The sequence below is a fragment of the Canis lupus genome, chromosome 19 (assembly GCF_011100685.1).
Source record: "Canis lupus familiaris isolate Mischka breed German Shepherd chromosome 19, alternate assembly UU_Cfam_GSD_1.0, whole genome shotgun sequence".
Classification (NCBI taxonomy): Eukaryota; Metazoa; Chordata; class Mammalia; order Carnivora; family Canidae; genus Canis; species Canis lupus.
The window spans coordinates 31,631,443-31,648,537 of record NC_049240.1 but is presented as its reverse complement, the minus strand read 5'-3'; the positions used below and the strand labels follow the sequence as shown (position 1 = coordinate 31,648,537).

General features: G+C 38.6%; 1 protein-coding gene across 11 annotated transcripts in view; it reads left to right on the top strand.

The window, feature by feature from the left end:
* Window positions 1–17,095, top strand: part of PTPN4 (protein tyrosine phosphatase non-receptor type 4) — a 208,998-nt gene that overhangs the window by 54,099 nt on the left and 137,804 nt on the right. For 7 of the 11 annotated variants that reach the window (XM_038564933.1, XM_038564931.1, XM_038564930.1 and 4 more), the window contains one exon: window positions 13,390–13,443. The exons of the other annotated variants lie outside the window; for them this stretch is intronic. In XM_038564933.1, the coding sequence (XP_038420861.1) occupies window positions 13,390–13,443 (54 nt within the window). The remainder of the gene's footprint in view (window positions 1–13,389; window positions 13,444–17,095) is intronic. 11 annotated transcript variants of the gene reach the window in all.

Here is a 17,095-nt window from a genome sequence, read left to right as displayed (position 1 = left end):
TTCCTTCAGTAGTTTAAAGATGCCACTTCATTAGCTTTCATAGTTTCTTTCTTTCTTTCTTTCTTTTTTTTTTTTTTTTAAGATTTTATTTATTCATGATAGACACAGAGAGGCAGAGACACAGGCAGAGGGAGAAGCAGGTTCCATGCAGGAAGCCCGATGTGGGATTTGATCCCTGAACTGGAATCGCTTCCTGAGTCAAAGGCAGACACTCAACTGCTGAGCCACCCAGGGGTCCCAGCTTTCATAGTTTCTCTTAAGAAGTCATCTTTCACTCTTTGCTTTCCTGAAGGACACAAGAGAGGTCCTTTCCTCTCTTGTTTTTAAGATTTCTCTCTTGATTTTTAGTCACCTGTTTATAAGTATATATCGTTTTGTATGTGTGTGTTTATCCTGCTTGGTATTCATTGACCTCTTTGAATCTGTAGGTTAATCTCTTAAAACATTTGAAAAGTTCTCATCCTTTAAGATTCAAATATTGCTTCTGACCCATTTTCTCTTCTCTCCTTCTGTATTCTAGTTACATATATATTAGATTGTTTGACTACATCCTACATCTAACATATGTTCTATTTTGCTTATAATTTTTTCCTGTCCTTTGAATAGCTCTTAATCTGTCTTTGCATGTACTAATTCTGTTTTTTTTCCCCCTGTGCTTATTCTATTAAACTTACTTAAGGAGTTACTTTATTTCACATATTTTGTAGTTAATAGAATATCTGTGTGATGGCTTTCATAGATTCTAATTCCTTGTTGAAATAGATCATTCTAATTTATTTTCTGTATTCTGACTCTGTTGTCTTAATATGTTGTCATAGTTATTTTGAAGCTCTTACATAAGACCAATATGTAGATCACTCCTAGGTCTGTTTTTGTTGACTGCTTTGTTTCTTGATTATCAAACACTTTTCCTGCCTCACATATGTACTAATTTTGCATTGTATGATGGATATTGTGAGTGTAATGTGGAGTAGTGGACAGCAGACTGGCCTATGGGCCAGATACAGCCTGGTGGCTGTTGTTTGGTCCTTGAGCTAAGAATGATTTTTTACTTTATAAAAGATTTTTGTTGTTTTAAGAGAATATGCGCTGGAGATATCACTTTCAAAACGTAAAATTACCTTCTGGCTCTTTTCAGGAAAGGTTTACTGACCCATGTTGTAGAAGCTGTGGATTGTTATCTTCCTCTAAATAAAATTTCATTTTATTCTGGCAGGTGGTTGAATTGCCATTGGGTCACTTTGATCCTGTGAGGCTTAGTTTTAGGCTTTCTTAAGGTACCTCTATTTCAATGTTGTTTTTACTCCTAGGGCTTGGATTATCTAGGGTCTCACAAATGCCTGTGGTATTCATTAAGATCTCTCTCTCTCCTCTGGTTAGTTTGTGTTTCATTTATTCAAAATTGTGCAAGGTCTGAAATATTTGTTTAGTTAACAGCCCCCCAGTAACTAATCTCTCCTAGGCTCCTAGGAGTCTAACCTTTGTATGTGCCGCCAGCAGGCAGATGAGAACCAGAGGGGATTTTTTTTTAAAGATTTATTTATATGAGAGAGAGAGAGAGAGACAGAGAAACTCTAAGTAGACTCCGTGCTCAACACAGATTCCAACACAGGGCTCCATCTCACATTACGACCTGAACTGAAACCAAGAGTCTGATGCTTAACTGACTGTGTCTCCCAGGTTTCCCCCAGCAGGGAATTTTTATATCAATTTTTGTAACTTTTTCTGTCTCTTTCCTCTCTAATAATCTGCCCCCTAAATCCAGCTACCTTAGCAGTCCCAAACATTAATTGTAGTTTTCTCTTCCAGCAAGACTGCCACACTGCTTAGAGAAAGCCACTGTGAAAATGGGATTTGATTTATCTGATTCTCTTCTATCAAGGATCATTAGTGCCGTGTTTGTTATTGTCTAAGGCCTGCAAATAGGCCTTTTTGTTTTTTTTGTATATTTGGTCCAGCTTTTATAGAGGTTTATTATAGCAGGAGACTATTGCAACCTTAGCTACTTCATTATGACAAGAACTGAAAATTCTGATGATTTTAAAATGAGAAAATATAACTCATTATATAATAGTGGATTTTGATTTGAAATATTTAGTATATTGGGATCCCTGGGTGGCGCAGCGGTTTGGCGCCTGCCTTTGGCCCAGGGCGCGATCCTGGATACCCGGGATCGAATCCCACGTCAGGCTCCCGGTGCATGGAGTCTGCTTCCCCCTCTACCTATGTCTCTGCCTCTCTCTCTCTCTCTGTGTGACTATCATAAATAAATAAAAATTAAAAAAAAAAAAAGATATTTAGTATATTGCTGGCTGGGTTCTTTGTTCAATATTCATTTGAACTAAAAAAAAAAAAAATTCATTTGAACCAAATAGAAGAACTCAGATCTCAGTTAATAATGGTAAATGAGGGATCCCTGGGTGGCGCAGTGGTTTGGCGCCTGCCTTTGGCCCAGGGCGCGATCCTGGAGACCCGGGATCGAATCCCACGTAGGGCTCCCGGTGCATGGAGCCTGCTTCTCCCTCTGCCTGTGTCTCTGCCTCTCTCTCTCTCACTGTGTGCCTATCATAAAAAAAAAAAAAAAAAAAAAAATAATGGTAAATGATAATGGTGAATGTATGCACCCTATAAAATCTAGTTAGTCTGAGGTATATTGATTTGATGAAGGGGATAAAATGGTGCTTGTTTTCCAAAGATGAATTCCTAGGCATGTGGGCCATCAGGTTTGTTATATTAGAAGATTTCAACTCGGAAGTCATCTGCTACATTTGAGATGCATCTTAACCCTATTTGGTCTGGGCTCACTTACTATTAGAGAAACTTTGGCTAATCAGTTCTTTTTTTTAAAAAAAAAAAGATTTTATTTATTTATTCATGAGAGATAGAGAGACGGGAGTAGAGAGAGAGAGAGAGAGAGGCCGGCAGAGACACAGGCAGAGGGAAAAGCAGGCTCCATGCAGGGAGCCTGATGTGGGACTTGATCCCAGGTCTCCAGGATCACGCCCTGGGCTGAAGGTGGCGCTAAACCGCTGAGCCATCTGGGCTGCCCTAGGACCTTATTTCATATCATTTGAGGGAATAATCATTTAAATGTTTTTGCCATCTTACTGGTTTTTTGTATTGTACTGAGTTGTATGGGCTGTCTGTCAAGGCCACAGTTTAAGACCATAATTAATTTGATGAAACTAAGTGGTTAGCTTGGGGTCATCCATCTCCATTTTGCTCTGTATCTTTCCTGAAATTGAATAGCATGCCATTTTCAGCTACTTGTGTCCTGTTCGTTGAGAAAAGATATGTCATAGTTCTGTTTCTGTGCTAAAACTTTGCTTTTAATATTCATTAGAATGGTGTTGATGACCATAGAGATGTAGTTGTTACTATATAGGTATGTCACATGACTTCTCTGATTCACCATTGCCAATCCCTATCTTCCTTTTGGATAATTCTTTGTTCTGAGTCCCCTGTGGGACCAAGAGTCCCCTGGGGGGCACCGGGGTGGCTCAGTCAGTTAAGTGTCCAACTCTTGGTTTTGGTTCAGGTTGTGATTTCAAGGTCATAAAATTGAGCCCTGCGTCAGGCTCTGCACTCAGCATGGAGTCTCCTTGAGACTCTGTCTCACTTTTTCTCCTTCTTTGTGTCTGCTTCTCCCTCTGCTCTCGCTTGGTCTCTCTCTCAAATAAATAAATAAAATCTTTTTGAAAAGGAAAAGAATAACCTGAATAGAAGTCTGTTAGTTCTACAAAGAATTACATAGATCTGGTCCTGGCTTTTAGCTATTAGACTACCCCACACAGATTACATAAGCATATAGTGATGTCAAAATTAAGACTAAACACCATGAATAATTGATAAAGGAAGTATTGTGATGTAGATATGTAGCATTGTATAATGAGAAGTGCATGAGCCTTGGAATTCAAAAGGCTAGATTTGTATCCTGGACCTATTAAATACTTGCTCTGAGACATTGTCCCACTTACTTGACCTTTATATATATAATTTCCTTATATATAAGGTAGAAATAATATCATCTATTAAGTTTATCAGGATGGAATGAACGTATATAAGACAGCCAATAAGGATTCTATTAAGGTGCTTTAGAAATGTAACATCTGTTCTTGCCCTTTATCTTCTTTTCTGTCCTTTTTCTTTAGTTACCCAGAATCAGCCAAAGTGCAGAGTTTAGGGGCACAGTGTCCACTCAACTGCTCTTACATCTGACATCAGTTGCAGGTTTGGAAGATTTCTAAAACCACCCAGAGTTTCAGTAATTTGTTAGAAGGATTCACAGAACTTATTGAGAGCTGTTATAATCATGGTTATAGCTTATTACAGATGAAGGATACAAATTAAGATCAGCCAAGGGAAGAACTGCATTGGGGAGAATTTAGGCAGTTAAAACCAAGAACTTCAAGTCCTCTTCTGCCATGCAGTCATCGATGACATCACCTTCTCCTAACCACCATATGTGACAATATACAAAGTCTGTTCCCAACCAGGGAGTCTTCCCCCAAGCCTTTTTTCATTTTTACTGGGCTTGCTCATAAACTCCCTGCCTAACTGACCTAATGTCTAACCTCTCCCAGAGGTCAGGCTAAAACCTAAAACCCTTAATCTCTAGTTCCTTTGGAGATTGGAACTGAGGTGATACAGCCCAAAGCCCCCTCATAAATCATATTGTTAGACTGTCAGGTGACCAAGGTCCCAGGCAAATAAAGATACTCCTGTCAAGCAGAACATTCCAGGGCTCTGGAGATCACCTCCCATTAGTGAAGGGCAAAGGCCAGTCTTCTGTTTGGAAAGATCATTTCTTCATGTTAGTGATACATCTTTGTAATAGCTGATTAAATTATTCAGTAGTTAACATTTCAGTTACTCATTTTTATCTAAGTAGTAACATACAATTTTAAATAGTTTTTCAAAGCCAAACAAAACAAAGCATATAATGAAGGCTTAATGAAATGCTCCTTCTTATCTATCTATCCATCCAGTTTCCAAAGGCTTTATTGGTAAGTATTTTTAGTTATTTTTGATTTTTATTTTCATATTAGACTAAATTAGTTTGATATTAGTGAAATCACCTTGTGCCTTACAAATGCGAAATAAATTTTGTAGACCTCTGTAGAGAACATCATCAGCTCACTATCTATACTCTGAAACTCAGTAAGCACAATTAAGGAAAAAACAAAACAGACTTCAAATAAGAATTTGCTGAAACCTATTTCCTGTGGAAAGCAGTACTGATTGTTCTTGTGTTCTCTTGATCTTCACGCTCCTTTTATTTGTATTTATTTAGTTTTTTAAATATTTTATTGATTTGAGAGAGAATGAGAGCCAGAGAGATCACAGAGGAAGAGGGAGAATCAGGCTCCCCACTGAGCAGGGGGCCTGAGTGGGGTTCATTTCCAGGACTCTGGGATCATAACCCGAGCCGAAGGCAGCCACTTAACCAACTGAGCCACCCAGGCGCCCCTTCAAATTCTTTTAAAACTCAGTGCATTTCTAAGATAACTCTGAAAATGAATCTTTAAGTAGAACACATCTTTTGAAAAATGTGTAGAGTAAATACTAGTCAAATCCTATCATATAAAGCACATTAGGTGGTGCTATCTCATAGGACAGTGTAAGACTTACTTTTTCACCAGCAATTCAGGAAGTTCCCTTAACTCCTAAGTTGGCCTTTGGATATTAGAACTCAACACAGTAAACAAATACTTGTCAAACATTTATTTATTTATTTGTTTATTTGTTTATTTATTTATTATTTTCTTTATTCATGAGAGACACAGAGAGAGGCAGAGACATGGACAGAGAAACAGGCTCCCCGCTGAGTAGGGAGCCCAGTGTGGGACTCAATCCCCGGACTGGGACCATGCCTTGAGCTGAAGGCAGATGCTCAGCCACTGAGCCACCCAGACGTCCCTAACATCTAATTAAGAACAAAGCTATACAACATAGCAAAACCCCATCTATGACATTTTTATCTCCTGCAAACTTAAAAAAATTTCAAGGCCCTAATGAAGACCACGAACCTACTATCAATTTAAAAAATTTTCCTTCTTCCTAAAAGAAGTGTGGTGTTTTGGGCCTTTACATCAAATCTGTTGCCATGGAACACAAATTCTGACCTGGTAACATAAAATCATTCTGGTAACCTGACATATGGTTAATATTCTAAGATTATAAAGTAAAGACATTCTTTTGGATTCTGTTTTCAAAGGAAACTATTTTCAAAGAAAAACCATGAAAAGACTTCTAGCTCAGTAGAGACCTTGATCAAAGCATGGTAAAAGTGGGCATGTTTGCAGATCTTGGATAATGTACAGCAAATTTAGCAGGCCAAAGAAATGAATTTTCATGATGGGGCTCTCACCACTCACTGATTTTTGGGCCAGTTTTCTATAGCCTCCTCTTCCAGGGTCATAGTCCAGCCAGTACTTACTTACCTCATACTTTGTTTTAGAAAAGAAAGATTGTTTCTATTACTTTCAAGTCTTTGGACTGATAGCTGTGTCCAGGTACACATCACCTGATGCCAAAGGGGACTGACACTTTGTTCACCTTTAGTCATAGATACAGTCAACAGCACAAGACTTGTAATCAACTAGTTCTTTAGGTTTAACCATAGGCTGATTTCTTTCTGTGTACTTTTTACTGAATTGCTCCCGTGAATGTTGTTCCTACCAACTTGAATGCAGAAATCCTCATGATTGCTGTCTGGCTTAGAATCTGCTGAGTTAGTCTCCCCAAGACTCGCCCTGTCTTCACCACATTCAGTCCTTCCCAGACCATGGCCACAACCACCCTGGAACTTCACCTGCCCTGGGAAGAATGAGTGGTTCTTCAGGTCAGTGTAGTAGGAGTTCCTCAGAGGCCTGTAGAAGCTTCATGGCCACAAGTTGGAACTCCTTCTGCTTAGCTTTTGATGATCTAATCCACTAGGGTGCACCACGCTCCATCCAGCTTGATGGCAGTAACTGTGTTCTTCTGATTAGCTATGGCTGGGATGCTGGCTGTGTAGTGTTGCTTGGTGCGGCTGGAATCCACTCCCGCTTTTTTTTTTTTTTTAAGATTTTATTTATTCATGAGCGGAGATGCACAGAAAGAGGCAGAGACATAGGCAGAAGAAGAAGCAGGCTCCCCATAGGGAGCCTGATGCGGGACTTGATCCCAGGATTCCCGCGTCTTGACCGGAGCTGAAAACAGATACTCAACCACTGAGTGACCCAGGTGCTCCCTCCATCCTATTTTTAGTACTAGTTTCCAAATACCTTTGGGGATATAGTTTAGACATCTATTCCCATTTTTCTGCCCCGGTTTATATTTTTTATTTTGAACATAATTATTTTTTAAAAAAGATTTTATTTATTTATTCATGAGAGACAGAGGTTGAGAGAGAGAGAGAGAGAGAGAGTCAGAAAGAGAGGCAGACACACAGGCAGAGGGAGAAGCAGGCTCTATGCAGGGAGCCCGACTCAGGACTTGATCCCAGGTCTCCAGGATCACACCCTGGGCAGAAGGTGGTGCTAAACTGCTGAGCTACCTGGGCTGCCCCATAATTATTTTTTACCACTCTTTCCTCAGTCTATTTTGGACATTATTTATATTGACTTCCTATTATACAAGATAAGGATTTAATGTTTAGTCCATTTTACATTTTAACACACCCCACCCTAAATTCTTATGTCATAATTTTTAGTTACTGTGGATCTATCTATCCCTCTACTATTTATCTTTTTATCTTCTGTTTATCAGAATTACAGAGCTAATAAAAGAAACTGGAAATAATAAATGAGCTAAAAAAAATAAATCAGCTAAAAGTTCATTTTTCTTTCATTTAAAGGAATTCTAGAGATTGATGGTCCGGGAATGGATAGCAGCTTCACAGTTACCAAGGAGTCAGGTTCCCTGTTTGTCCTTTGCTTCCCTGAGAGCATGGCTATATACGTAAGATCTTTTCATGATCCAAGAAAGCTTTTTGAGTTCTAACACACTTGTCAGCTTTTAGGTACGTGGCAGTGTTACCCAAAACTGTGTTCACCTTTTGGTGGTTATTGAGCCAAAAGATACAGCTAAGCCAAAGAGTAGGAGAAGAAAGGGTTTTCAACACTGGTTATCTTTCCCAAAGTAGTGTCTCCTGAACAGCAAAATGGAAGTTTTAAACTAAGGGTGTGCACATATTCATGAAGGATCTTGCACAATGGGGACTACAGCATGGAATGGGAGCAGAAGTCTTCTGAGGGTGACTGAGTCCAGGTCAAAGTAATGGGGGCTGGCAAGCATCAGTTCACTAGTCCAGTTGATCTGTGTCAACGCTCAGAGAGATTTAGGTCCTGCAGAGATAATGATGTGTATCAGATAATTCTTTTTTTTTTTTTTTTTGTATCAGATAATTCTTACCTTTTGAGTTGGCACTGGGAGTTTTACCACTGATTGATTGTTCCTGATATGATTAGGTTATATCCTGGCCTAATAGGGACTGTTTGCTCTTGTATCCTTTCACAAGATGACTAGGGACCTAAAATGTTCGTATGTCGAGAAAACTCTGTCTCTATTTTTCCAAAAACCTCTAACTCTTTATGCTTACTGTAGGGGAAAATGAAGAAGTAGAAAGGGCACATGCCAGTGTTCTTCCCCATCTTAAGGAACACTGTTTATGAATTCTACTCTGTAGTTTCTAGTTACATGTTATTGGCCAAAATTTAGTCATATCCCCTCATTGGTGCAGAAGGGACTGGGTTTATTGATTGATTGTAGGCTCCACGCCAATGTGGGGCTTGAACTCATGACCCCAAGATCATGAGTCACGTGCTCTACAGACTGAGCCAGCCAGGCACCCCAGTGCTGGGTATTTTAGATAATTGTTGCTACCCCAAACAATATTGGAGTTTTGTTATTTATTTATTTATTTATTTATTTATTTATTTATTTATTTATTTATTTATTTATTTATTTATTTATTTATTTATTTATTTAAAAGATTTTATTTATTTATTCCTGAGAGACACAGAGAGAGAGATGCAGAGACACAGGCAGAGGGAGAAGCAGGCTCCATTCAGTGAGCCCGATGTGGGACTTGATCCTGGGTCTCCAGGATCACGCCCCGGTCTTGGCTGAAGAGGGTCTTGGCTGAAGATGGCACTACTAAGCCCCTGAGCCATCCAGGCTCCCCATGGAGTTTTGTTTTAAAGAAATGTGAGAAAATGGGAATGATATGCGCAGTTGGCAGTTCCTGCCTTAAAGTCATTGTTTACTTTTTTATGATTATGCAAGTTAATTTACTGGAAGGCCAAACAGTATATTTTGAATATATTTTGTTCTTCCTAGAATTATTCATTGCCTCCTTTTAAAAAAAAAAATCTTAGTTTTCTTATAGCTTTTTAGCTTCAAGTTTTCAAATAATGGGTATACCTCATTTTATTGAACTTTGATTTATTGCACTTTGCTGATACTGTATTTTTTTTTTACAAACTGAAGGTTTGTTGCAACTCTGTGTTGAGCAAGTCTTTTGGCCCCATTTTTTCAACAGCATTTGCTTACATTGTGTCTTTGTGTCTCATTTTGGTGACTTTTGCAATATTTCAAACCTTTTCATTACTATTATATTTGTTATCGTGTTATTTTTTTAACTGAATATTTAATTTGTAAGAACAGAAGGAATGCAACAAGGATTAGAAGTTTTTTTTTTTTTTTTGGATTAGAAGTTTATAATATACATTAAATATTTCTGTCAAAGGTATTTCAGTTTTCAAAAGATGTTTCCTTGATTTCCCTTTTCTATTTTCCTCAGAGCGATAAGCAGTAATTACTACTCTCCTAAGTAGGCTGCCCTGTTGTATTGGACAGAAATTCTTTCTTTATGTTTCAAGTCCTCTTCATCTCCGAAAACCCCCCTTCCTTTCACCATAGTCTCACCACACTTTTTCACAGTAACATTGTACTCTGATAGAATTCCGTTACAGTGATCTTTGATATTACCATTGTAATTCTTTTGGGGTACCACAAACTACACCTGTATAAGGTGTGAACTTAATTGATAAATGTGTGTATTCTAACTGCTCCACTGACCAGCTGTTACTGTGTTTTCTTCCTCTCTCTGCTTTGGCCTCACTATTCCTGAAATATAAGAATATTGAAATTAATTACCCTACAGTGGCCTCTATATGTTCAAGTGAAAAGAACCTGTTTCTCATGTTATTCATTTAGTTTTTAGAGAGCACAAGTGTGGAGTGGGGGGAAGGGCAAAGGGACCGAGAATCTTAATCAGGCTCCACATCCAATGCAGAGCTCAGTGTGGGGCTCTGTCTCAAAGATCATGAGATCATGATCTGAGTCGAAATCAAGATTTGGACGCTTAAGTGCCCTGAGCCCTGAGCCACCCAGGTGCCCCCATGTTTCTCAGTTTATTATTAAGATTTTATTATTCATGAGAGACACAGAGAGAGAGAGAGAGGCAGAAAGGCACAGGCAGAGGGAGAAACAGGCTCCATGCAGGGAGCCCGACAAGCCCGACATGGGATTTTGATCCCAGGGGCCCCAGGATCACACCCCGGGCCGAATGCGGTGTTAAACTGCCGAGCCACCTGGGCTGCCCTGTTTCTCACTTTAAATCAAAAGTTGGAACTGATTAATAAGCTTAGTGAGGAAAGCATGTCCAAAGCTGAGATAGGCTGAAAGCTGGGTCTCCTGCAGCAGTTAGCCAGGTTGTGAATGCAAAGGAAAATTCTTTAAGGAAATTTAAATTGCTCCTGTAGTGAACACACAAATGGTAAGAAAGTGAAGTAATCCTTACTCCTGATAGGGAAAATATTTGAGTGGTATGGATAGAAGATCAGACTAGGCACCACGTTCCCTTTAAACCAAAACCTAATCCAGAGCAAAAGCCTAACTCTTTCTAATTCTATGAAGGCTGAGAAAGGTGAGGAAGCTGTAGAAGAGTTTGAAGCTAGCAGAGGTAGTTTCATTAGGTTTAAGGAAAGAAGCTGTTTCTATAACGTAAAGGTACAAGGTGAAACAGCCCGTGCTGATGTAGAAGCTGTAACCAGTTATTCCAGAAGATCTAGCTAATCATTGAAGGTAGCTACACTAAACAACAGATTGTCAATGTAGACAAAGCAGCCTTCTCTTGGAAGAAGATGCCATCTAGAAATTTATTTTTTTTATTTTTTATTTTTTTTAAAAGATTTTATTTATTCATGGCACACAGAGAGAGAGAGAGAGAGAGAGAGATGTCGAGACACAGGCAGAGGGAGAAGCAGGCTCCATGCAGGGAGCCTGACATGGGACTTGATCCTGGGACCCCAGGATCAGGCCCTGGGCTGAAGGCAGTGCTAAACTGCTGAGCCACCTGGGCTGCCCCCATCTAGAACTTTAATAGTTAGAGAGAAGTCCATGCCTGGCTTCAAAGCTTCAGTGGATAGGCTGTCTCTCTTATTAGGCGCTAGTGTAGCTCATGACTTTAAGTTGAAGCCACTGCTCATTGGTCATTCAAAAAATCCTAGGGTCCTTAAGAATCATGCTAATTATACTCTGCCTGTGATCCATAAATGGAAAAACAGAGCCTGGATTATAGCACATTTGTTTAAACAAGACTTAGTGAATATTTTAAACCCATTATTGAGACCTGCTGCTCAGAGAAGATGCCTTCCAAAATATTACTGTTCAATGGCAATGTGCCTAGTCACCCAAGAGCTCTGATGGAGACATAATGCTTGTTAAGTTTACCTCCCCTTCCCATTTCTATTTTGTGTGCTTTTTTGGTAGACTATAAATGCAATCTCACAATGTCTTTTAATTTAAAAAATTTTAACAAATATTTTATTTCTTTATTCATAAGAGACACACAGAGAGAGGCAGAGACATAGGCAGAGGGAGAAGCAGGCTTCCCTGCTGGGAGCCCAATGTGGGACTCATTCCTGGACCCCAGGATCACGAACGACCTGAGCCAAAGGCAGAGACACTCAAGCACTAAGCCACACAGGCACCCTCTTTTAATTTAAATTTAATGAAATTATTGAATTCATTGAATTTAGTCCTTCCATTTTTAAGTTCTTTTGTTTGTCCCTTCTGTTTTTTGTTTCTTCTTCCTTTTTTGCCTTCTTTGTATTTTTAGTATTCAATTTTGTTGTATCTTTTTTCTTTGTTTTTTTTTCGAGTTGCTGTATGGATTATATATACCTACGTTTTACAATGTACTTAGATTTCATGTGTTACCACTTCAAGTAAAACTGTACGCTTCCATTCATACAGTTCCCTATTCCTTCTACCTTTTTTGGTTATGGTTGTCATATGTATTAATTTTCATAGAATGAAATCTCCCCAAACATGCTATAAGTTTTACTTTCAGTAGTAATGCATATTTTATACAATTTAGTAGGAGAAAGTAGTCTTTTATATTTACCCAGATATTTACCATTCTTTTGCTTGATGTTTCAGATTTCCCTGTGGTTTAATTTCATTGAAGTGAAGAACTCTTAAGTATTTTTTTTAAAAGATTTTATTTATTTATTCATGACAGAGAAAGAGAGAGGAAGAGACATAGGCAGAGGGAGAAGCAGGCTCCATGCAGGGAGCCCGATGTGGGACTCGATCCCAGGTCTCCAGGATCACACCCTGGGCTGAAGGCAGCACTAAACCGCTGGGCCACCAGAGCTGCCCACTCTTAAGTATTTTTGTAGATCAAGTCTTCTGGCAATTAATTCTCTTAATTTTCCTGTTTGATGATGTTTTGAGTTGCCTTAAAGGATACTTTCAATGGATATTGACTTCTGGGTTGATAGCTGTTTTTTTTTTTTTTTTTTTTTTAGTACTTTAAATATGTAGTTTAACTGTTTAGTGACTTCCATAGTTTTTGATCCAAGCTCTGCAGTCATTCCACTTACTGTTTTCCTATATGAAATTTATCTTTTTAAAAAATAGACCCTCCTTTAAAATTTTAAGAAATTTGAGTGTAGCTTTCAGTGATTTGATTCTGATGGATCTGACCTTGGTTTTATTTAACTGAGATTTTCTAATCTTTAAATCCATTTCTTTGAACAAATTAGGATACTTTCCAGTTGTTGCTTTTTCAAATATTTTTTTTTTGTCATCAGGAACTCTAATTATGTGAATTTTAAATTTTGTCTAGAGGTCCCTGTGTCTCTGTTGATTGTTCCTTTTTTAAGATTTATTTATTATTTGAGAGAGAGTGTGTGTGCAAGTTGGAAGGTGGGGTATAGGGAAAGAGAGAGCGAATCCTCAAGCAGACTCCCCACTGAGTGTGGAATTCCATATGTGGCGCTTGAGCCCACCACCATGAGATCATGACCTGAGCTGAAGTCAGCCACTTAAAACAGTTGAGCCACCCAAGTGCCCCTCTTTTCATTTTTTTATAAACTTTTTTCTTTATTTCAGATTAGGTATGTTACTCATCACCTTCAAATGGACTTTTCAGCTGTATATATGCATGTATGTATGTATATATTTTTTTCTTGAATTTCTATATATTCTTTCATTTTAAGAGTATTCACCTTATATACTTATGGAGAATAGTTGTACTATGCTAAAGTCTTTGCCTGGTAACTCCAACATTGAATCATCTCAAAGTATTCATCAATTGACTATCTTTTATCTTGGAAATTGTTCAGATTTTTTCTGGTTCTTAGTGTATCAGGTAATTTTTTATTGTATTCTGGAGTTTTTGGAATCTTATGAGACTTGTGTCCTGTTAAAATCCATTATATAATATTAATTTTGTTGTTATTTTAGTAGGAGATTAACCCAGTACTCAAATTCTTTTCGTGTTTTATTTTGGGGGGGGGGGGCAGTGGTTCCTACATAAATTCAGTTTCAAAGCCTTTTCTATATAGGCTTTGGGTGTGACTTTGCATGCAGAATTGGTGGGCTAGTTGAGGCTGATGCTGGGGCTCAGTTCTCTCAGTCACTGCTATGGTTCTTTGTACATATTCTGCACATGCACAGGTTTGGCACAAGGCCAGGACTTAACACTGATTTATGTTCTTCACGTTTTCTGGCTTCTGGTGGCCACTTTTCATACTTGGGGCAGAAGGATGAAGTTCTTTGTTCTTTTGTGGGTAGTGCAGTCTTTCTGTGTTGGGCAGTCCTATAGGATTGTCTTAGAGTTAGCGCTGAGAGAAAAGTGAAAAATTAAAAGCAAACTACTCTTCAAAAAACCCTTTTTTTCTGGTTCTTCTATGCAGAGATGGGTGTTCTCTCTCCTAAAAATTATTAGGAGTTTTAGTTCCTACAGTATCATCACCATGGCCATGCCATTACATGATTGGTGCTGTCCCTGGGGCAAAGCTGGTAGAGAGGAAAAATGTGTCCACCCCCCCCCCCCCCACACACACACTCTTCAGTTCACAGGGCTCCTTCTCTGATCATCTTACCAGAAATTGGGCTTCCCTTGTCCCTTTTGATGCACATCCCTCCTGTGCAGTTCTCTAATTCAACCCATCTTTGAGTCACAGGTGTAAGTAATTAAAATTGAAGTGGGTAAAAAGAAAACCTGTAAGGTTCACCATACCTCAGATTGTGATTTTGCCTTTCCCCTCTGCCTGCTGTAATTTGCTTTTCAGATTACTCATGTAATTGCTTTATATATTTTTATCTCAAGTCTTTAGTTGTAATCAGTGAGAAAAGTAGCTTCTAAGCTTCTAGTGTGCTTATTTCATATTGGTGTGCACCAAAAATTGAATATGAATCTTTTCTTAGCTACAAAAACTTACCAAGTTTTTCTTTGGTAGTTGTATAGGGTCTTATCGACTTACTTGTTTCTTTGTTTCTTTTTTTTTTTTAAAGGTTTAATTTATTTATTCATGAGAGACACACACAGAGAGGCAGAGACATAGGCAGAGAGAGAAGCAGGCTCCTTGAGGGGAGCCCAGTGTGGCACTCAGTCCTGTGAATCTGGGACCACGCCCTGAGCCCAAGAAAGACGCTTAACCACTGAGCCCCCCAGGTGTCCACATACTTGTTTCTATAAAATGACACTTGGCTAACTCTCAGTTTCTCATCTGTAGAAATTTTCCTGCTTTTCAGTATGTTCTCTTGTTTAACCTAGTTACCCATAAATATGCTTTTATTTTTTATTGTTTGAATTTATTTATTTAGGATATGTTTCTTTAGAAACAGATTTCTTTCATATATTCAAATTAATATTTTATTGGACAATTTTATAGCAACATGATTCTTAGTTGTAGCTTTGTATTATCTGCCAGAAAATAGTAATCTTTCATAATCGTGCTGTATTATTTCCTTAGAGCTTTTGGGTCTGTTTTTTGTTTTTTTGTCTATAACAATGTGGTAGGACAATTGATCTCTTTTTCATAGAGAATTCAAACTCAGGGAGTTTGTACCTTGCTCATAGTGGTAGACTGCGACCAAAATCCTGGCTCTCTGACTCTTCAAACTGATGATTTTATCTTCCACACCATCTGCTATCAGTTGAGGTTTGTTCCTTTTCTGTATCTTCTGATCAGTGACACAGATTAAAAATACATTAAAAGTTGTGGTCACAAAAGATTGGAGATAAGTAGTCCACCCTGCTGTTTTTCTTATTATTTTTGTATGCATAGGAATTTAATGGTGGGCACTTAGGGAAGGCTTATTAGAAGTTCAGATTCCTATCTGTACACCTCAATTTCATAGGTCTGTTTTGGGGGTCAGAAATCTATATTTTAAAAGAGTATACAAGATGATTTGGATGCATGTAGTCTCTGTCCTTATAGAAAAATGTAGTTGGGAGGGATGGAAGGCTGCCTTGGCCTCATTAACATTCTATAATTAGCCATTATTTGTAGAACACATTTTTCTCTTTGTTCATTGCATATGGTAAATGGAACATAATCAAAATAAAATCCATGTTAAATCCCATCTGTATTATACTTAGAGTAGGTTTTCTTTTTCTTTTTCTTTTTCTTTTTCTTTCTTTTTTCTTTTTTTTTTTTTAAAGATTTTATTTATTTATTCATGAGAGACACACAGAGAGGCAGAGACATAGGCAGGGAGGAGAAGCAGGCTCCATGCAAGAGCCCAATGTAAGACTTGATCCCAGAACTCTGGGATCACATCCTGAGCCAAAGGCAGTTGCTCAACCATTGAGCCACCCAGGCGTCCCTAGAGTAGGTTTTCTGTTTAGTATTTTTCTAAAGATGATTGAGAAAGTATAGTTTTACAAGAGTTGTCTTTAGCAAGAAGTTTTGAGCCTATGCATATCTAGTAGTAATTCTCAAATGGGCTGATTTTGTACCTGCTCCCCCTTCCCCAAGGGACTTTGGCAATGTCCAAGCATTCTGGTTGTCACAGTTGGGTAGGAGCTACTGGCATCTAGTGGGTAAACCAGGGATGCAGCTAAACCTTCTGTAATATGCAGGACAGGCCCCCCCCCCCCCCCCCCCCCCCCCCCCCCCCCCCACACACACACCCTGAGAATGATCTGATGTAAAATCTCACCTGTGGGCAGCCCGGATGGCTCAGCGGTTTAGCGCCGCCTTCAGCCCAGGGTGTGATCCTGGAGATCTGGGATTGAGTTCCATGCCGGTCTCCCTGCATGGAGCCTCCTTCTCCCTCTGCCTATGTCTCTGCCTTTCTCTCTCTCTTTCTCTCTCTCTCTGTCTCTCTCTCTGGTCTCTGTGTATTCTCATGAATTAATAAGTAAAATCTTCAATAAATAAAATGTCATCTGTGCCAAAGTTGGTTGGTTGTGAAACTGTGCTCTAAATTAGTGTTAAATGAAAAATTTTTGATTAATACATTTATGTTTTTGAAAGAATCTTCTTTTAGTTGCAGTTTTCTACCATTTGGGTGTTTTTACTTTTGAATTTTAAGAGTTAGGAGATTTTGTTTTGTCCCATAGCACACTCCCATACACAAACATTTCTTCTTAAGTTGATAGTTTTTATTGTGCATTTGCATAACAACACTGGATACATGAGAATGACTAAATTAAATCTGACCTGTGTGTAGATGTCTAATCTCCCTGTGAAAAAAATCTATTTTAGTTCACCTTTTAAAGGAAGGCAAAGAAAGAAGGTAGAATGTTTGGGGGATTAATTTTTAAGTAGGGGAGGTTCTACTGTGCAAAGAGTAAAATTTGCAA